The 23,079-nt window shown below is 35.8% G+C and overlaps 1 protein-coding gene across 1 annotated transcript; it reads right to left on the reverse strand.

The window, feature by feature from the left end:
• Positions 1-110: 110 nt before the first annotated feature.
• Positions 111-18,629, reverse strand: NMBR (neuromedin B receptor). Its single transcript, XM_032873012.1, has 3 exons — positions 18,001-18,629; positions 3,634-3,982; positions 111-986 (listed from the first exon to the last, which is right to left on the reverse strand). The coding sequence occupies exons 1-3, from the start codon at positions 18,456-18,458 to the stop codon at positions 585-587; spliced, it is 1,209 nt and encodes a 402-aa protein (XP_032728903.1). The 5' UTR covers positions 18,459-18,629; the 3' UTR covers positions 111-584.
• Positions 18,630-23,079: the final 4,450 nt, after the last annotated feature.

Genomic DNA, 23,079 nt, shown 5'->3' on the forward strand with positions numbered 1-23,079 from the left:
TTACAGACATAAGCTATCTCTATAAATTATGATTAATTACACAAAGAATCATAATAAATAAGTATAATGGACTTATGATTAAGCTCTACCTTTTGAATTTTCTATTTTATTTGAACAAAGGAGATAAATACATGCACTGCTTATGAATAAAATTCACCAGGAAATTTGTTTATATTATAATATTGTATTTCATATAATAGGAGTTTGACTATTACCCTCACTGAATCATCAAGTCAATATAGGAATTCATTTCATGCTTCAAGATAAAACAAATTTAAGATAAATACATTAGAGTTGGCTCTAACAACAGCTTAAATTCTGAAGCAATACTAATTTATACACATGTAGAACTGCGTCTTGATGACTTTTAATGTGAGATGTATATATTTTTCAGTGTAATTTAAAGTCCTGTTCAGAAAAGAATGCTAGCTGTGTTTGTCTTGCCTTTTCTGAGTCAATCATGAAATCACCTCCTGAATTAGCTGAGCAATAGTAAGAATGAGGAAGTTGTTTCTTTCTGCTCTGCTCAGTGGAGATAGAAAGGTGAGTAAGTTTAATTCACATAGTGAGTTGAATGGCTCAAATCACAATGCCATTTCCTGCTTCATGCTGTGCCCATTTAGTAAAACTGAATTGGTCATCATGTTTTTAGCATTGCTTTTCAGAGATGTTATATGCACTGCAGAAGAGCTGGGAAGGTAGCTGGTTGATCCCTCTTGATAGGACTTCCTCCCACAGCAGAGCTGGCTGTTGAAATGCCTCCTGAAGCTTTCACTGAGTAGATAAAGAGCAAATGGATTGACACAAGAATTGCAAAAGCTCAGAACACGGGCAACTAAGGTGACAATCATGTGGCCTAGAGATGGGTCAATCTCATTATAATTGAAAGACCTATACATGTAGAGAATGTGATTTGGAAACCAACAGAAGACAAAGCAGCCCACGAAGACTAGCACAATTTTAGCCAGGCGCTTCCGTGTCTCCATCTGCAAATACAAGGAAACAGCTCCACTGGTTAAAATGAAAATGGAACCACCCACACGCAAAACATCATGGTGCAAAAAGTAAAATTTACCATGGCATGCAAATGCATCTAAAAACACAAAAATTATTTTCCTCAACAAAGTGATGATTTCAACAGTTTGACAAAGCCTATTGTGATCACTATACCCTTTCATCTAAAAATATTTGACAGCCTCTACAAGACTAGATGATAAATTATTAATAAATAGCTATGTCTTCATGTTAAAACTGTGACCTATAAAAATTCTCTCTTATTTTTTTTAAGATTTTATTTATTTATTTGACAGATAGAGATCACAAGTAGGCAGAGCAGCAGGCAGAGAGAGAGGAGGAAGCAGGCTCCCTGCTGAGGAGAGAGCTGTATGTGAGGCTCCGATCCCAGGACCCTGGGATCATAACCTGAGCCCAAGGCAGAGGCTTAACCCACTGAGCCACCCAGGCGCCCCTCTCTCTTATTTTTAACTACTTTCCTGTTGCTTAGTCTTCTGTGTTCACTTTAAATATAAATCATTAGTTTGTGTTAAATCCACTAAATTAGTGAACCACACAATATACTTAAGATTAGATTTGTTTTAATCAGGGTAATTGAAATACAGCATGACTTTTTAAATCCCTATTCCACAAAAAAAAAAAAAAAAAAAACAACCTTGAGATTTAAACTTCTCACTCACATAAATCAAAACCTTCTAACTATCAATCCTATAAGTATTACTATGTTAGATTACTTTTTCTTTTCTTAAACTTCACATAATGCATTTACTGTTTTATAAGAAAGCCTTCAGGAATGTGAGACAAAATTCAAGTATTGGAAATAAATCTTTTTAATCTAAAAATCATAGTCTAACATCTAGAGTTTAAGGTTTAGCTCATATTTGTCCTGCTTCCTTAAATATTTAAATGAGGCAACATGAATGTGAAAACTTAATTTATCAAAGGATATTGATAGTAGGAAAAATGATATTTCCTGAGCTAAAACTATTGATAGTGAATTAGAATATGCCAAAGAAAACCGTAGTGAGTGGTGAACCAGGGAAGCAAATAAAGATGCAGTAAAGAAGAGGAAAGAAATGTGGTACCCCAGATGTGTCCTGGTGGTATGAGTTAAGCAACCTGGGAATATTAAGAAACTCAACTGTGAAATTTAGGTTATGAAGCAGTGTCCACCCTAGCAGGTGGAACATGGGTGGAACAATCTTAGGGCAGCCTATACTTAAAGACTCAAATGCACAGGTAGGCTATTGGCATTGAGATTACTTCATAGCTGATAACAAGCCTAGCTACCCAGCCAGAGTTTATAAGTTCCAATAGAGAAATTCACAAAAACAAGGCAGAACTAAGGCCATTTTAAAAAACAAAAGTGGAGGTGGGAGGGTAAGAGGAACTCAATTTTAGAAACCAAAGCAAAAACTCAAATACTCAAATTGAGATACAAATTGGATCAGAGGGCAAAGGAAAAAGTGCATTGAGCCCATGACCTGAATTTTTTTTTGTTTCAGTGATGCTAGATATTTAGATGCTAGTGATGTTAGATATTTAGATAATAAACCTATTAACTTATCTATAATTACTTTAGTGATGGTTGATTTTTTGGCTTTTAAAGAAGTTGGATCTCTGATGTTGATGACCATCAATAAATAGAGGCCACCTTCCATGCAAGAACTCTCTCGAGATTCTGCTGTTGTTGAAGTGCGCAACGCCCCAGTCCGTGGCTCCATTTACAACCTAGCAAATTTTAATGATCTGCCATTCAACATGCCTTTAACTTGGTGAAGACCTAACCAAACCTCCCTGTACCTACAAAAATCCTTTGGAAGAATTTCCTCTCTGAGAGTCCACAAAAGCACAATTTGAAACTCTGTCCCACTAAACAGTATTTCCAGCTATTTGTGAATTAACATAATTTGTTTTACCTTAAGTTAGTATCTCTGTATATTCCTTAAGGAAGAAAGACTGCGTAAGGTGCATCTGTAATTTTTAAATTAGCATATGATTTTTATAGGACAAGCTATAAAGTTGAGTTAAAGAAAGTATGACTTCAGCGCCAGCCACCTCTGGATCACTCTCACCCTTGTTCTCTGCCTTCTGTTCCCACAGCCCCATTCTGGCATCCTATCCAAACAGCATCCCCAGTTCCCAGACCGTGTCCTACAGTCCTTTCCTGATGAATCCTTCTCCCAGATTTTCTGTCATCCTTAATGGGCTAATGGGAGGAGAGACAATGATTAAATAAATTTATACTTGAAATTTTAATTTTCTGGTTTATGTTGTTTTTTTGCATTAACATTTACAGGTAAGGAAAAGCCTTCAAAGACATTAAGTTTTAACAGCTCCAGGCCCAGATGGCAGATAAGCTGGGCTTCACTGGACCTCTACAGAGCTGTAACATGGCCACATATCGGAGTTGCCTCCCCTCCTCCTCTGGGCACAACATCCCTTCTAGTCCAGGCTAATGCAAATCCAGTGCACTGTGACCCTGTTCTAATCTTTCACAGTACTGAGAACCCATGAAACAGAACAGAAAATAGCAGTTAAGACATCTGACCCACACACCCAGAACACACACACACACACACACACACACACACACACACACACCCCTACCAAGCTTACCTGTTTTTTAGTATGTTCATTGTATTCTCCAGGAAGATTATGTGCACTTTTAATTAAGGTCTTTGCAATATGATAATAATAAACGCTAATAATAGCCAGTGGAATGAGGAAATAGACCAAGAAGATGAGCACTGAATGAATCTTTGGGTGTAATTCATCCGTCTGAGGGTAAGGTATACACGCAGTGAAGTTGCCATTTTCCAAGCTATCAATGCGCGTCACTTCTGAAAACACGGCTTCTGGAACCGCCAGCAGCAGGGAGATCACCCAGATCCCCACCGCCTTCACGCAGGTCCACAGCACCGCCCCGGATGTCTGGATGTCCATGGGGTTGACAATGGCTCTGTACCTGGAAAGACAACATGCCTCACATCACTCTCTTAGAAGAAAAATGTAAAGGGAAGGAGAAAGAGAGAGGAAGGAAAGGAAGTAGGTGAGGAGAGGAGGAAGAAGATGCTACTTGCTAATATTCCATACTCGCTAGCTGTTTTGTAGCATATCTCATATCTCGCTGTCAGTCTGCAAGTCATTCCACTGCTTATTAGCACAGAAGACAGGAAAGAGAAAGGGAAAGATTTTAAACAATCATTCCCCAAATTGCATTAATTTGCTTACCCCTTTCACAAGTCTTATTCTAAATCAATAATACTACAAAGGACCATCATTTATTGAATATTTGTATTTAAATTATTACATTTTTTAAAAAGTTATCATTACCGAAATGGCTATAATATACAACAAACCTAAATTACAAAATGACTACAAAATAATGTTACTAAGTTCTATCTCGATACTCTTCTTCAGCTTTTGAGCCTGAGTCTCCCAATTTTTCCTGAGGACATCAGTAAATCTTACAGACTAATCTAAACAGGGATTTCTGCCATAATTCAATCATAAGAACTGTAAGAACTGAAGATGAAATAAGACTTTGTCTTTGCAGCTCAAATTTATTTTATGTGGAGACCTCATGAAATCCTCTCTTTCTATTTAAAATCATCATAATGGTAAAAGGAACCACACTCCAGGACACAGGGCTTAAACAATCCAAATGGCTAACTCAAGTCACACACTTTACGGTAATAATAATGCAAACAAACCAAAATTATGTGTGAACATCAAATTATTTATATTTTTTTCTGAAAGTATTTCAGCTCCAGTAAACCTAGAAGGTAACATGATAACGGTAAAAAGTGATTTTAGTCAAACAAATCTGAGCCATTGTCTTATCTCTGACATCCTTTGGAAAATCACTTAAGATCTTCTTCATCTATAAGGTGGAGATAAAAACATTTCTCTCAAAGTTTTTGATTATAAAAAAAGGAGAGAGCATCTATTACCGTGACTGCCAATTAGCAGATATTAACCATTCCATGACTCTGTACATTCTCCTTATTTATATTTGAGTTAGTCTGGTGTTCTAAAAAATTCAGAATATTTCAAGAACCATAATAAGCAGGTAAGATCTTCTGAGGTCCTCTCAAGCTGTTTCCCATTGCCTGCAGAAGAGGAACAGCTCCCAGCCTAAAGGGAGCCTCTCTTTCTCCTTCCTAATTTGTATCAAATGTCATTCCCAGGCCCTCAATAAGAGAAGATCCATATTTTTATCTAGAATCTTCCCATGTATAACAAGAAACATATAAATTTTAAAGTAGAACAACAGCAAAGGGCCTTGACAGCAAATTAAATAAAGTAGCATACGTAATGCATTTATTTTACCCAGACTTTTCACATGGCAGAACACAGTAGGCATGTGTTCCCTCCCCATTCGGCTTAACTGGGTTAGTTCTTAAGAAACTAAAAGAAGAATTTTAGTTTTAGTTTTAGTTCTTAAGAAACTAAAAGAAGAATTACAATCAGTAACTAGAATGAGCTGGGGTTTGTTTTTTTTTTTTTCTGTTTTTTTTTATTATTTTTAGATTAATATATTCAAAGAGGTTTTTGTTTTGTTTTGTTTTTGTTTTTAGTCAGAAAGCACTACAAGCCTATGAAGAAAAATAGAAGCTCCTGATTTCATTTCAGGTCCTGCTCCTGGGTTGAACCAATTTCACATCATTACCTCCATATGTCTAAGAAATGTCCTTCTGCCACTGTCTCTTGAAATAAATATTATAGACATTTGCTCTCAACATCCTGTTATGGAATTTGAAGACTTTTCTCTCTTATTTCACCTTTATTCCTCACATTGCCAACTTCCTGATTTAGTATGCTATATTAAATGTTTATAAAGTAGTCACTATACTGTTATTATGGCTAAACAAGTATCTCACACTGCAAGATTAAGTAATATATTACATTTTCTTTCTTAAACATGTCTCTGACTTATGTAAAGTTGCTACTTGATCAGTTTTGTTTGCATAATTTTCCATGTTCCTGAATTTACTTTTTAAAAAAAAGTTCTTCCACTACCTTGTTGGATAATTGGAGTCCCAGTGCTTGAATCTCAATTATTCTCTCTTAGTCTTTTACTTTAATCAGCTCATCTACACCTTCCTTTTGGTTTTACTTTCTAAGATACTTTATTAGCTTTAGCTTTCATTCTTTCTTCTGACTTCTTAAATTTCTGCTATCATATTTTTAATTTCTAGAAGTTCTTCCTAGTTTTCAAGTCACTCTTTTGCATAGTTTACTTTTCTTATGAATATAAGTTCTTATTATATGTCTATGGAACTAATTCAGAAAATTTTTTTTCACTTCTCTTTCTTATATAGTTTCAATAATAGCTAACAATAATAACAGCACAATTTCTCCAAAGTTTCAAGCAAAAAAAAATTTTTTTGTCATAATAAAATCCAAGTGAATAACTATTTAGAAGTAAGAAACCTAGTGGGAGTAGAAGACCTGGGTAGAGAAGGCCCTTCCAACAGGGTCAATTACTGGTCATGTATCGTGCAAGAAAGGGAAATAGACTTTGGATCTTTCCCTAAATGATATACATATAATGGAAAGGGGATACTGTTCCCTTCACAGAGTCCAGTAACTATATTTTAGTACCAATAAATATCATTTTCACCGTGAATCCATTTTTTTCTTTTTGTATGTTCAGTTGTCCCTCTTTGCTTTTTTTAATTTTTTATTGTTTTTTAAGATTTTATTTATTTATTTGACAGGCAGAGATCACAAGCAGGCATAGAGGCAGGCGGGGGTGGGGGGGAGCAGGCTCACTCCCTGCTGAGCAGAGAGCCCGAAACGAGGCTCCATCCCAGGACCCTGAGATCATGATCCGAGCCAAAGGCAGAGGCCCAAACCACTGAGCTACCCAGGCGCCCCTTTTTTTATATTAATTGCAAGCTGTTCTTGAAATTCATGGAAATATAATTAAAATAGATAGTAAAACAAAACAAACAAACTAATACATTCAAAGACTTTTATTTATTTGGTTTCTTTATGCTAGAATTTCTCCTCAAAAGTTAGATATCTACTTCCTACCAATTAATATTTAAGATCAAAGTACAAAAAGCTGATGGTAAATTCTTTTATACATGGAGGAGATGAGAAAAGACCAGAGAAGTTTTGGGGGGCGGTGATGATTACTAAAAATTGATCAATTAACTAGCTTTCCTTGTTAGATGTCAGAAAATTCAAAGAATATTCCGAATTTTCCTTTGTGGATTTAAAAAAGAGGAAAGTCAGGGGTGCTTGGGTGGCTCAGTCAGTTAAGCGTCTGCCTTTGACTCAGGTCATGATGTCAGGGTCCTGCAATACAACCCAGCATCAGGCTCCCTGCTCAGCGGGGAGTCTGCTTCTCCCTTTCCCTCTGCCTCTGTTCCTGTCTCTCTCTCTCTCTCTCAAATAAATAAGTAAAATTAAAAAAAAAAAAAATGAGTGGGAGGAAAACAAACATCACTCCCCTGCCTTTATTCCCACCCCACATCTAACCACATAAACATAAAGCATGTTAGGGAAACTGTGAAGAGGAATGAAAGTTATAACTCTTTCATTCTGACAAGATTGCCATAGTAGAACCAGCAACAAATCTAGAATTCTTGGTTTAGAAGTAAGAAACCTAGTAGGAATATAAGACATGGGTAGAAAAGGCCTTTCCAACAGGGTCGATTACTGGTCATGTCCTGCAAGGAAGGGAAATAGACTTTGGATCTTTCCCTAAATGACATACGTGCAATGGAAAGGGGGAGTACTGACAGTTCTATAAAGCCAGAAATCACAGTTTACAACAGATTACTGAAGTGTCATTATTAGTGTCATTATTAGTACTTAAATATCACATAATTGTCAGAGAGTAAGTTTTACATTAATGTTTCATGTACATACATCTTTGAAAGGATAAAAAGTCAAGCAATACAGCACAAATTAGTAACAACATGTTTAATTATCCTTCCTTTAAATATTTATAAAAATGTAGGAATGAAACTGTCCCTCAGTATGCAAACTATCTCATTAAATTTAGTAGCATAACACGTGTGAAAAGCAATATTTTTTTTCTTTCAGATCGTCTCAGAAGGTATCTTTAATGGAAAACTAGAAAATAATCAATCAAAAGGGATTAAAGAGAAAAAAAGCGATTAAAGAAAACATAATTACCATTCATGTATTAAATATTTTTTAACATTTTATTTATTCATTTGAGAGACAGAGAGACAGAGACAGAGACAGAGAGCACAGAAGGAGAGGCAGAGGGAGAAGAAGAAGCAGACTCTGCGCTGTGTTGGGAGCCTGATGTGGAGCTCTATCCCATGACCTGAGCCAAAGACAGATGTTTAACCATCTGAGCTACCCAGGTGCCCTTCGTGTATTAAATATTAATAAACAGATATGTTTCTTTGTTAATTTTTGTTTTGAATCTTACACTTATCCTATTTGTGTATATTCTAAATTTAATGTAAAGGGTAATAGACTATAATCATATTACAACATATGTAACAAAAATTAGATCATTTTAGCTTGTATAAAGTCATCTCAATATCTCAAAGTCTCCATTCCATCTACACATTTCTGTAAACCTACTAGTTGCATTATCCATAGTTTCTTTTTTTCTTTATCCTTCTTTCATTAGAGGCCAGCAAAAAGTTTAAATGTGAACAATCTGACAATGAAGAGAAAGATACTATGGAAGCAGGAGAAAGAAAATTTCAAAAAATATAGACCCTCTATGTCAAATACCTCTAAAAACAAAAACAAAAACCTCCTTTTGCTTACTGTCGTATCTAAAGTGCAAAACACAATGCCTGACCCATAGTAATTTCTCAGTGAACATTTGTTGAACTAATAAGGAAATGTGGTCTGAGCAGCAAGGAGATCACTTTTTTAAAGTAGTTTTAGTAGAGTGTGGTCTTTGGTTATCATGTTAAGGGGAGAATGGATGTTAGAGATGGATATACAGTCTAGTCCAGTGATGCCCAAGCTAGATCAATATATTCAGAATCACCTAGAGCTGAAAACAGTATGGGGTTTCTCCCCAGACTTACTGGTACAGAGTCTCTAGGGTGTAAAAATGTGAGTTTCTGCATTTTACTAAGATTTTCAAATGATTCTATATATAAACCAGGTTTAAGAAACCACCTTTTAAGAAGATTGACTGTGGCCATGAGCATCTTTCCACAAGACCCCCATGAACTTGCCTGATGCCAAGGACACACATTCATCAGTGGAGAGTATCAGGAATCCAGTGAAAGTTCAGTGTGAAGAATTAGAGGTATGCCCTTTACAATATGTCACATCATGCTTTCTTTCTTTCTTCTTTTCTTTTTTTTTTTTTTTTAAAGATCTATTTGTTTGTTTGAGAGAGAGAGAGAGAGAGAAAGAGCACGTGCACATGTAAGCAGGGGAAGGGCAAAGGGAGGGGAAGAGGGAATACTCAAGCAGAATCCCTGCTGAGCATGGAGCCTGACCACAGGGCTCCAGCAAAGGACCCTGAGATCATGACCTCAGCCAAAATCAAGAGTCAGCCACTTACCCAACCAAATCATCCAAGTGCCTCACATCATGTTTCATTATTTTTTTATTTAAATTCAATTAGCCAACATATAGTATATCATTAGTTTTTGATATAATGTTCAGTGATTCATTCGCTGCATATGACACCCAGTCCACACGTTTTAAACATATTTATAGCTTGTAGCAGTAAAGCTTATTGTGAATAAAATTAATAAATTTATTGTTTAAAATTATCTATTCAAGATCGTAGAACAGAATGTCTAAAACAATAATCTTTTTAAAAATAATGTAAGGAAGTGGGATGTAACTTTGGAAAGGATGAGAAATACCAGATTGAATTACAGAGGCTCAGCAATTCCTTTTGTTCTTTATGTTCCCCCCAATCAATTATTTTGTTTTTAACCCATTTTTAACCCATGATTTAAGGGGCACCTGGGTGGCTCAGTGGGTTAAGCCTCTGCCTTCAGCTCAGGTCATGATCTCAGGGTCCTGGGATGGAGCCCCACATTGGGCTCTCTGCTCAGTGGGGAGCCTGCTTCCCCCTCTGACTCTGCCTGCCTCTCTGCCTACTTGTGACCTCTTTCTCTGGGTCAAATAAATAAATAAAATCTTTTTTTTTAAAAGTGTATGATTTAAATGACATATGAAAGTGTCATAAGAATGACAATGACAAATCACGTTAGTGAAGGCAACAGGTTGGAGCTAACAAGTCTATGATTAAAGGAATTGGAGAAAGCCTATAGAAGGTAGAGAGCTCATTCCCATTAATTTTTAAATAGGCTCATTTTGTTCTCCACTTCAGTGCCTATTATCTAATAATTAACTGCATATGTGAATGCATATTGGTTTGAATGAATGGGTTATTTGTCATCCTGACACATAGTTGACATAAGTAGATATACAGCTACATAATATTTAAAAATGCTTTCATATTAATTATGTCATTTCACAAAATAATCCTGTGCAGTAAAATTAATTGAAGTACCCATTTTACAGAAAAGATCATTGAGATTAAGGGATCAAATGAGGTTGAAATGATAGTCAGTAGGCAGATGACTCACGATTCATATGAGACTATCTTGTGACTTCGGAGTCTATATTTTTTTTTCAGTTTATTGCACATTGCAGATACAACTGAAAAATTAAATGCTTTGTCTATTCTACTAATTTTTAGACAGTTGATTGCTTTGTTCTTTGAAAGTCAGTGGTATTTCTAAGTGGAAAAAATGACTTATGTCTGTAATCACGTTTTTTCAATTTAATGATCATTTTTTATGGGAGAAACTAAGCCTCAATAGTACTAGCAAGTAACATTTCATACCTTTTTAAAGATATTATTTATTTATTTATTTGACAGAGAAAGAGAGCACAAGCAGACAGGGCAGCTGGCAGAGGAAGAGGGAGAAGGAGGCTCCCTACTGAGCAGGGATCCAAATGACATGGGGCTTGATCCCAGGACCTTGGGATCATGACCTGAGCTGAAGGCAGACACTTAATTATCTGAGTCACACAGGTGCCCCCATTTCATATTTCTTGAGTCATCTCTAAAAACTGCATTTTCATCAAATCAATGTAAATACTTATAGCCATCTCTAGGTCACTGTCTAAAAATCTAAAACTGGTTCCTCGTGAGATGTTAAATGCTTGGTTGTCCCTTAAAATGTGATTCTCTTCCAAAAATTAATTTAAAGTAAATCACAACTATTAAAATTTTCATTTTCAAAATATTCCCCCCAAATTTCCACAAATAATAAAAGTAAGGAAGGTCTACACTGAAAGTTGAAAAAATATTCTTAATGAAAATCTGCAGAAGACAAAAATCAAAACCTAATGGCAAATAGATAAATCAAGGGAAAGGCTAGGGATAAATAAATGGTTAGCATTTATTCTTGTTCCCATTGAAGATCCATGAGTAACTGGAAATAGAAAATACTGCCCAGAACCTCAATAAATCAGTGACATTCACAAAGATAGACTATGAGCCTAATAACAATGAGTATTTTGTATCAGTAATTAAAACAATAAGTTAAGAGACAGCTCATTAAGTTTGAACCTAGCAATATTAAGCTGGTTCATCACTTTGGAGCCTGGATTAAAACTGAAAATAACATTGATCATACAAAAACAAATAATAATACAGAAACAAAAACAACAATAAAAAAAGGGAAATGTAATGAAGATATGTATTATTTTGTATAGAAAATAAACAAATGAACTTTCCAAATACCAGTTGTCAGTATATTTGGGATGTGGGTAGAGTTCTCCATAGAACTAAAAATAATGTACTGGCTACATAAATGTTATCTAAAATGTATATATTGATTCAAAAATAAACATAATAATGGAAAGTAAATACACAAATATAGCATATATCTTTACTGAATATTGAATCAATTCTTTCCAGAAGATAATCATCTGTCTACACCTCACACCAACATCAACTTTTCTAGAAATGCAATAAATAAACAAGTCAGGATTAACTAAAAAACTTTAGGTAAGAACTTATTGAATGGAATATTATAGAACCACAATAAAGGATGATATCACGCCATTTGTGACAACATGGATGGACATAGGAGGTATTATGCTATGAGAAATAAATCAGATTGAGAAAGATAAATACCATATGATTTCTTTCATGTGTGGATCCTGAAAAGCAAAACAAATGAATAAAACAATAAAAAAAGTAGAAGCAGATCTACAAATACAGAAAATGAGCTAATGGTTGCCAAAGGGAAGGGAGGTGAGGGGATGAGAAAATGGGTGAAGGAGGGTGGCAGATACAGGCTTCCGGTTACATGGTGAATGTCATAAGAATAAAAGGAACAGCATAGGAAATATAATCAGTGTTATCATAATAGCGTTACATTGTGACTGATGGTAGCTACACTTGTGATGAGCATAGAATAATAGAGAAGTTGACTCACTATGTTATACACCTAAAACTAATATAACATTGTATGTCAACTATACTCATTTTAATTAAAAAAAAAAAAAAGAACTTGAAAATGAGAAAATAAAAATGCAATTAAAAATTTTAAAGACCTTGGAGACTGGTCAACCCTCCTGAGGAATCAGCAACTGGAAGAACCAAAGTATATTGTTATTTCATTCCTGGAATACACAAACAGGAACTGTAAGGCTGGGACAAATAATAATAAGGAAAGTGTTGTTGAACTTCATTGTCTGACCTCGTGGCTCAGCCAGAGCAGATGGGCCCCTATTTAAACGTAACATCACAGGCAAAAGACTGACAGGTACATCTTAGAGCATCTTTATTTCCACTGAGAAGTGGGCCAAACAGAATCAGTATAAATTTTTAACTGAAGACTTGTCTGAGATGTTGCAACATGGAGTAGCAGAATGGGTAGACCCCCAGAGACAGAACTCATCATCCAGCTGCCTCACCAATACAAGTGTCCCTTCTGCTCTTTTGGTCTTTCTCTGCTCAAAACCCAGGTAGGGAAATAATAGGATCCTAGCTATAGTCCCTCAGCCCTACCATTGAAGACATTATTCTTAATTTGCAAATGAAGAAAATAACTGCATTATGAGCATGTGTTTTGCACTATTTTATCATCTTCTCCAACTAGAACATTTGAACCTAACAAGATGTAGGACTAGCACCCACATGCCTGGTGTGTTCCTTCTTATTTATAGCGTGTCCCAAACATTTCAGATCAAGGTGGATGAATAGCTTCAAAATAATCTTCAAAAACTATAAAGTCATGTATAAATTATGGCAATAGTGTGAATATTGTAAAAATTATCCAGTACCTCCAATGTGGTATTTAGAGTGTTTCTAAAGAGAAGGGAAAAAGGACATAAGATAGAAGCATTTGACTTATTGGAGTCAAATATTTGACTTATTGGAGTCCAATATAGCAACTTTTGTTTAACAAAAAAATACATATTCAAATTAAAAAACAATACATTAAGTGCAGGTTATAATTTATCCTGTTTTATGACTATATAAAAATAACATTGAACACTTGTAATGGAAAAAAAAAAATGTCCTTTTTGCATTGGCAGCCAGAAAGCTTGCAGACAAACATGTGACTCACATTTTGTGGTAGTATAAGTCACCATATAGTCTTCAACTTTTTATTTTTCCTCTACCTGGGTGTCCTCCCATTTTTATTTCTGTTGTATGTTGTTTTTATCTTTATTTTTAAGCTCCCTTAAATTCTTTTGGAACAACTTGACAATAAGAAAGCCCTCACTCTGATAAAATGGGTTATCAGGGCAAGTGGGGAATCTGAACTCTCCAGAAGAGTTTAGAAATACACTAAGAAATATATAATGTCAGTGCAGAGAAGAAAGCGCTTCTCACATGCTACCCAGGACTCCAGACCAAAGGATCACATGCTACCCAGGGCTCCAGACCAAAGGAGAAAGCATCTGCAGGCCAGCCAACTGGTTAATAAGTATCTGAACTTTGGTCCCAGCAAACAGATTATGGCATTCCTCCCCGCACTCCCCAGCCCCCTCCCCTGCCCCATCACTGGATTGAGACCACTAAAAATGTTTCTTACAGCCTAGGGAGTATAGATCCAGAGCCTACATTTGATCTGTTCCACTATTTTAACAAATAATTATACTGAAGAGAATATCTGTTTGCATTGGTAAAATATCCAAATAATGTTAATGATTCAAGGTTTATACCTAACAGAACCAGCTCAGTTATGGTATTAAATCTGATTATTTCAACAAGCAAACAGAAGTTTGAAATCATGAATATTTTAACACTTTAGTCAGATTTGGTGCAAAATTACTTTTGCTTTCAATCCAATATTGGCTATTTAATATTAGAAAAACAACATAATCCAATACATTAAATTAATATTAATCTCACCTTTATTATTTTATAGATTTTTAATATTTAATTTATAAATGCATTTTAGTTAACATGTAAAAAAGGAATAAGAATTGTCTAGTTTTACATTTGTAAATACATAAAATCATAAAGTTTGCAGTTCAGCACTAGGAATCTGAAAATTTTTTCCTGTAAAAGAAAAAGAACTCATTCTTAAAAGCTATTTGCATTTTAATTAGGGCCTTTTAGAGGCCAGAAGGTCTTCAAGAATCAAAGAAATTACATTCTAAGCTTGGAAATGAAGCTACTGTATTAGATAGTGAAGGAGAGATCTACAATGCCAGCCATAAACAAAGTACGTTTATGGAACTCAAACTACTTGGTGTCACAGCACACATGTAAGTGTGTGAGAGAGTGTGTGTGTGTGTGTGTGTGTAAAACTGTTAAAAATATAAGACCACAGAGAGACTATGCAAGTGTCTGTAATTAACTATTTAATATGAGCAAGCAAACAAGTACATTTCCAAAATACAAAAAAATTCATCAAGATAAAAGTAGAAACTAAACAAAAGTCACCACTCTCACTCTCCTGGATCACACTGTTATCTCCTTGACCCACTCTGGCTGTGATATGGCTCTGAGGCACATCTACAGTGGACAGAAAGGAACTTTCCAAAGGATGAATCACTTGAAACTTCTCATAAAAGTTTGGAAAGCCAAGGATAATAATCTTGAGTACCAAAAGTGTCACCCACACAACCCTTTGGCCCTAGTGATCAAGGTGATTTAGGCCCCAAGGTAGATTCATAAGAATTATATTTCTTATGTCAGTCTCTGCTCTAGAACACAGAAGTCCACATCACATTCCAGTATGCTTTCTGAAATAGAATTATCTTCCTCTTCCTTTTTCTACTTCACTGTGATCTCTACTTCTAAACTCTCTCTCTCTTTTCTTAAGCAGACATTCAAGCCATCTCATGAAAATAGGATATTTGGTTTAACAAACAATTGAATTTAAAACTTGTTGTTTAAAAACCCTACTAACAGGGTTTTGAGTTTTGTGTATGTGTGTGTTTTGTTTTTTCTTTGTTTTAATGTTCCTGTTGCTACAACTACTCTTTAATTTTGACTTTGAGACATTTATTTTATAATCACATTTATGATGTTCTGTTGCTTTTGTTGAATCTAATGAAATCAGCTTTTGCAATCATTTTTCCTTTTTTACTCTTGGGTGCTTTGTTTCAAACTATTCCTACTATTAGTAGGAAAGATCATTAATAATTTCTTACGATTAGAAAAGCAATAACAGGGGCCCCTGGGTGGCTCAGAGGGTTAAAGCCTTTGCCTTTTGGCTCAGGTCATGATCTCAGGGTCCTGGGATTGAGCCCGCATCAGGCTCTCTGCTCAAGCAGGGAGTCTGCTTCCTCCTCTCTCTCTGCCTGCTTCTCTGCCTACTTGTGATCTCTGTCAAATAAATAAATAAAATCTTTAAAAAAAAAAAAAGAAAAGTAATAACATGGCTTAATGTGAAGAGTATGGGCTTTGAACTGAGCTCAAATGCTAGATTCATCTTATTATCAGATCATGAAAGTATTGCTTAATTTCAAGACTTAGTTTTCTTTAGTTTAAAATGGTAATAATATTAATACCTACTTCATAGCATTGTGAGGGTAATAAACTCACACACAAAAAGTACAGTGCTAAGGGAGATTAGTATTCTATTTGTAATCAAATTGTACAGGAAATCAAAACATTTGCTTAAATAAAATATGAGGAGATGAAGTACTTATCAACACGTGATTACTATGTTCTGGAAGAAAAGTACACATGTAGACAATATCCAGCAAAACATTTCCAAACCACTTTAATTGAAAATTGGAATGTATGGGTCATTTCATCACTAGTGATTTCAGTTATTTAGTTTATATTTCCCAAACAAGCACTAAAAGGCAAAGTAGAACCTGGACCAAGTAGAAAAGGTGACCCACTTTTAATTATCCTTAGTATAAGTTGTTGCGCTTCATTTACAGAGTACCTGCCACACATAAGAAACTGAAAAAGTCAGTAAGTACCTGAGGAATAGCTCAGCTCAGTCAGAGCCAATTTACCTGTGGGTCTCCATGATAATAGGTTGAGAAAAATGGCATGAAATGTACTCAAGCCTTGGATCTTGCTACTTATGGAAATAAAAGCACAATGATAGTAATTTTAACTATTGTAATGATAGCTATTCATTAAGTTTTATTCTAATCATTAAGTAGAACTTTTTTAACTTTCTAATTAAAATAGGTCTGATAAGGAAGGGCACCTAAATGAAAAAAGTCACATTTTAATTATAAGAGTCAAAGAAAACTTCATAAAAGGTAATAGAAATGGTGTCCTATTAGCAAGATGAGGTGCATAATTTACCCGAAGGCACCTATTTTTATAGGAATGTGGTTTTAAAAAGAACATGACACAACCCAAAAAGTTAATAATATTTGGTTTAAAAAGACAGGAGCTCTCAACTCTCCAGTGATTATTGTCTTTCCTTCAGTGAAGAAGAGCCCTTCAATGCCAGAGTGATGGAGGGGTATTATTGCAAATACCAGGATATTTAGATGGACTCATTTTCCATTAATAACAAGATTAAATTAAAGAAGAGGAGAGTAAACACCTTAATCATCCAAGTCCAATTGTTTGTCTAAATAACATAAGTCCATATCCTATCCTCAAGGGAATTAGACCAGGGTTCCACGCACAGTTGCCTAATTGGACATTTCATCACCATCCTCATCCAGACATCCTTCCTGCTTAAATGCCTGAAAGCATGATCATAGAGAGACTGAGGTAGGGGCACTGAACCAGGAGTCAGCTGACCTGGATTCTTCTCTCTGTCTGCCAGTGAAATTTACATTCCCTGGGCCTCAGTATCTTCACCTAGAGAATGACACAATTGAACTTAGCTGATCTGCAAGGTAGAATAATGATCACTTCCCCACAATTAAAATATGTGAAAAGCAGATTTGATATCAAAAATCTATTTTTACAGCACCATTTTAAGACACTAAAATTTGGTACCTACCTGTTGGGAGTGAGGGGGTAAATCACTTGACTTGAGGTATTAAATCAAAAATGTTTGTCATCTGTCTGAAGAGCACTAACTATTGTAGTTGTTTGACTTCAAATAAATAACAGGATTTAGTTAATAACTGTAAACGATATTTCCCCATATTTGAAAAAACCTCAAAATCAAACATTTCCCTAATATTGAGTCAGACTTTCTTACCTATCGGGTTATTAATTTGGGCACACAAGAAAAGCTTCTACATGGTAGTTTCACTATTGCCCAATTATTCTATAGCTTTTCTACGAAATAGATAATAAAGATTTCCAAAGTGTGTGTAGGGGAGGAGGAAGACCAGGATATGCACTTTTAAAACTACTTTCAAACTAATGCAATCTTAATTATTTTAAAAGTAATAATTTTGTTATATACATTTTTTCAAGCTTCACAGCTCAGTTCGCGTAACTCCTTTTACTCTAATTCCCAGATACACTCTCCTTCTCTCCTTGCCAATCTCCAGCCATTCCAACACCCCCCCACCCCCCCGCCAAGGGGCACTCCTCCCCCTCTCCACCTCTTTTCCAGGCCACACCACCACCACCTGCGTCCTCACCTGTCGGCGCTGAGGGCAGTGAGAGTGAACACGGAAACCCCCACGGAGGTGAGCTGGATCACCGGGATCAGTTTGCAGCCCACCTTCCCGAACATCCACTCGTCAAAGAAGTAGCGCGAGGCATCCACTGGGACGCAGGTGAGCAGCAGCAGCAAGTCCCCAGCGGCCAGATTAGAGATGAAGATGTTGGGGACGCTCCTCATGGCGCTGTTGGTGATAAAGATCTTCACCAGCATGATGTTGCCCAGCAAGCCCACCGTGATGATGAGCAGGTAGAGGGACGGGATCACGCAGCGGATCGCGAACTTGGCGCTGGTCCCGTCGGAGGGTGGCAGGAAGTCTCTCTCTGACACTCCGGGGACCAAGTCTCCCGGATTCTCCTCCGCGGTCTCGGAGAGGTTGCAAAGAGACTTGGGGGGCATGTTCTCCTTTCCGGGAGAGTCCACTGGAGTTTCCATGCGCCCTGGTGCCCTGACAAGTGCACCACACACTTGGGCTTAATCAATTTCCCTCTCACAGGGGCAAGTTTACTGCCTGGGGAGAGCGAGTCACACTGCCACGTCCCAAAGAGGACCGGGCCTTGGTGAGAAGTCTGTCCACGCTCAGGTGCTTCACTTCTGGAAGGGGCACACCGGCGCCTGCTGGCTCCAAATTTTAAAAAAGAAAAAGGCAAAGCAGTTGCGTCTTTGTTCTAATCCTCAGTGGTTTATTTTCCTTTATAGCTAGCGGAGAACAGTCCTGCTGTGAACAAAGATTTATCCCTCGGGAATTAATAAAAGTACCTGCCCGACAGTTCGCGGGGACGGGAGGAAGTCCTCCTGCCGCTGCCCAGCGAACCGCAGCTGAGACCGTGGGAACAGCAGACGGGCGGCGGGCACTTTGCTCTTTCCACAGCTTTGCTCTTGTTCTGCAGTTCCTACTGAAATGTGTGGAATTGGAAGGGATCTGAGTCCTCTCTTTCACTCGCGCCCCTACATAGTTCCATCCTTACCCGCCTCCGAGCGGGAGGAGCCCCAGACCGTTGCCAACCTGCGAATTCAGGAGCTGAGCTGGCAAGGTCCTGGCATTGCAACACTCAATTTAGGAAAGAGAATGAGTGACAAAGGATGGAGCAAAGAATGGAATTCCTTCCCCACTCTTCTTTCTCGACCCATTTTTTTCACCCCATAAGGAAACTCTTTCCAACAGCTGGCTTATTAGTTTTCAACATATTTTATTGAAATATGGTGTGCATAAGTACACGATTCCTAAATGTACAGCTTAATCTAACCACCGCTCAGAACCTACAATCTAACCATTATCCCTCGCAGTGACTGCTATTTATTCTAACTTTTAGTATCTAAGATTAGTTTGCTGTTTTTGAGCATGTTATAAACTGAACCATAAAGTATTTAATCTTGTGTCCAGTTTCTTTCTCTCAACATTATATCAGTGAGACCCCCTGGTGATTTGTGTGTAGCATTTTTCATTGCCACGGAGTATTCCAATATAAACATGCCACTGTATTTACCTCTTCTAATGTTGACATTTGGATTCTTTATGATTTTAGCTAATTTGGACAATGTTTCCATTAATATTCTTTGCCTGTCTTCTGATGCACATTTGAATGTCAGGTGTAGATTTTTTTTAGATCACAATGGTTGAATATGTTCAACTTTAGCACAAATGAACAATTTTCCAAAGTGAATTCTAACTTTTTTTTTTTCTTTTGGAAACTTGCTGGACAATATCTACTAAGGTTGAACATATGAATGCCTATGACTGAGCAATGCTACCCCTAAATATACACTCAATACACATATAATACACTATTTTTCAGTTTCAGTTATACAAGAGTGATTCAGCAGTTCCATACATAACTCAGGGCTCATGATGATAAGTGTACTCTTTAATCCCCATTACCTTGAAAACGCTATTTTATTTTATTTTATTTTTTAAAGATTTTATTTACTTATTTGACAGAGAGAGCTCACAAGTAGGCAGAGCAGCAGGCGGAGAGAGAGAGGAAGCAGGCTCCCTGATGAGCAGAAAGCCAGATGTGGGGGCCAGGACCCCTGAGATCATGACCTGAGCCAAAGACAGAGGCTTAACCTACTGAGCCACCCAGGCCCCCAATAACGCTATTTTAAATAGTGTATTCCCAAAACCAAAATGACTTTCCAAATTAACACCATCTGAGTTTAATGTAAATTTCTCAGAAGTGGCACAGTTCCGAAGTTAGCTAAATAACACTCTTTATTAGAAATGACATTAGGCTGGTTCTTGGTTACTAAAGAATAAAATTGTGTGATAAAAAGAAAATTAGTCAAGAACTATCTACAATGATCTAGCCATAAGCTGATGAAATGTGCCAACCCATTTCTAAAATGTAAGCAATTGTTCAAATATTTCTGATCAGTAACAGCATTTAATTATCATAGTTTCATTAGCCAAGATAAACATTTGCACTGTAGTCAATTTCATGTTTTCTAACTTGATTACAAGTCCTTATCATACTCTTCTTGGATTTCATTACTTAATTTGTTATTAGGTTAAGGTTGACTAAATAAAATCAATTTGAATGTATATAATGTATATAAATGTATATGTATATAAATCACTTTGATATGTCATATATATCAAAGCAATTAATATTACATATCAGTTGAGAATGTCTCTAGGAATTTTATCTTCAAAGTTATTTAAACTTTATCTTTTATCATCCAGTCTTATTATGCAAAATAAATTAACTACCAAAGCAATCTTCTACATTAAGAAATCTCTCACTTTTAAACTGCAACTATTCCATTCTAACCTTTTTTATGTGAAAACAAATTGTAGTCTAAATCGCTGTATAAATATACGCACTCTTTTCTGACTGTGTCTGATGATGTTAAGCATTTAGATGAGAAAAATGTTTAGTCTAAAAGCTGGATTGGTAAATATCCAATTGCCTGACATTACAGAAATGAGGCATGTAGAATTGAATTTTTGCATTTTAAGTGAATCCATATGTATTTACTCAAGGTCTTAGGTTCATGAGATTGGAGAGATAATGAATGCTGTAATAATAATAGACTTACTGATATTTTATTAAAATATTATAAAATTATTGTAATTATGTATGTATTTAGATATATCACCAAATTGCATATAGGTGCATGGGTATTGTCTCATTTGTATAGAATCAGTACACATCAGAATAAACATCTACCAAAGGGACAATATTTTTTATTAAAAAATTTTTTTAACTTAAAAAAGTTCTATACGTCAGTGTTCTATACATCATATTAGGTGCCTTAAAGTAACATCTAATTTAATGTTTTAAGTGTTCTATGAGGTACATATGTGAGTCTTAATTTTACATATGAGATGATCAAAACTCATGAAGGCAAGATAACTTGCTTAATTTCCTAAAGACTTTAGTAAAATTCTATTTTGAAGTCTAATATATTTAACTTCAAAGTCCACTGTATCTCATTGTTCCAAGAGAATAAAATTGCATGAAAAAATGTAATTTCTGTGTAATTGAAGCACACATTTTTAATACTGAAGTTTTCAATGTTTATAAAATATATATAATACATTTCATTGCCCTAAACTGAACAAAATCTATTCAGAAGTATATGTAAACATTCTTTGTTTTTTAAAATTCATGCAAATAAGCTGGAAATCTCAACCAAAAAAAAGAAAACAGAAGAAGAAAAAGAAAAGAAAAGAAACTATTTGTCAGATGATACAAACAATTGTATTAGATGATACAATAAATAGATAAAGATATCAAAAATGTACTAAAACCTTAAACCTTGTGTTTGAGAAGGAAGAAGAAAACATTAGCATTAACATAGAGAAATGGTGAATATAAAAAGACATATTCAATTTCTACAGAGGAAAAAACAATGTGATGGGAAATAAATTTTATAAGATTAAGAGTAGATCAAACACTGCAAAAGAGATCAGTGAACTTGGAATATAGTAACAGGAATTATCCAAAATAAAATACTGAAAGAAAAAAAAAAGAACAGTGTATCAATACACTGTGGAAAGACTTCAGTGGCCTCATCTTTCTGTAATTAGGTCCCTGAAGGACAGGAGAGAAGGAAAAATTAAAATAGTGGCCCAGGATTTTTTTAAATTTGATGAAAGCAAATCCCAAGCAGAAGAAACATGAAGGAAATTCTACGAAGAAAAAAACTGAAAACTCCCTCTAAGATTGGGAACAGGGGCACCTGGGTGGCTCAGTGAGTTAAAACGTCTGCCTTTGGCTCAGGTCATGGTCCCAGGGTCCTGGGATCAAGCCCCACATGGGGCTCTCTGCTCAGCAGGGAGCCTGCTTCCTCCTTTCTCTCTGTCTGCCTCTCTGCCTACTTGTGATCCCTATCTGTCAAATAAATAAATAAAATCTTTAAAAAAAAATAAGATTGGGAACAAAGAAAGGATGTTCTCTTTCACCACTTTTATTTCACATACTGGAAGTCTTAGCAATGCAATAGGACAAGAAAAGGAAATGAAAGGCATACTGATTAAGAAGGAGGAGTAAAATCGTCACTGTTCAAAAGTGGCATGATTATGGAGACAATCCAAAAAATTCAACAAAAAAACTTACAACTAAAAAGTGATTATAACAAGATTGTAGGATACGAAGTTAATATATAAAAGCTAATGGCTTTTTTATATAGCAGCAATGAATAAGTGGAATTTGAAATTAAAAACACGATACCATTTACATGAGCACTCCCAAAATAAAATACTTGTACAAATCTGGAAAAATATATACAAGAGCTATATGAGGAAAGCTATAAACCACTGATAAAAGAAATCACATAAATAAGGGAATGAAATAAATGGAGAGATAATCCATACTCACGGATAGGAAGACTCAATATTTTTAAGATCTCACTTTTTCCCCCCTTGATCTATAATGATATATCAATTAAAATCTTAAGTTAATTTGTGGATATTGACAAAGTGAATCTAAAGTTTATATGGTAAAGCCAAAGACCCAAAATATCCAACACAATATTGAAAAAGAACATAGAGAACGTACACTACCTGACTTCAAGATTCACTATAGAGCTGTAGTAATCAAGACAGTACAGT

The sequence above is a fragment of the Lontra canadensis genome, unplaced genomic scaffold (assembly GCF_010015895.1).
Source record: "Lontra canadensis isolate GAN:19392208 unplaced genomic scaffold, GSC_riverotter_1.0 scaffold47, whole genome shotgun sequence".
NCBI classification, from domain to species: Eukaryota; Metazoa; Chordata; class Mammalia; order Carnivora; family Mustelidae; genus Lontra; species Lontra canadensis.

Coding starts and splice junctions, on each gene's coding strand:
- NMBR (XM_032873012.1), bottom strand. CDS start 18,458: ATGGAAACTCCAGTGGACTCTCCCGGAAAGGAGAACATGCCCCCCAAG. Junction 3,983..18,000: donor ACTGCCCTCAGCGCCGACAG/GTGAGGACGCAG, acceptor TTGTCTTTCCAG/GTACAGAGCCATTGTCAACC. Junction 987..3,633: donor ATGAACATACTAAAAAACAG/GTAAGCTTGGTA, acceptor TTGTATTTGCAG/ATGGAGACACGGAAGCGCCT.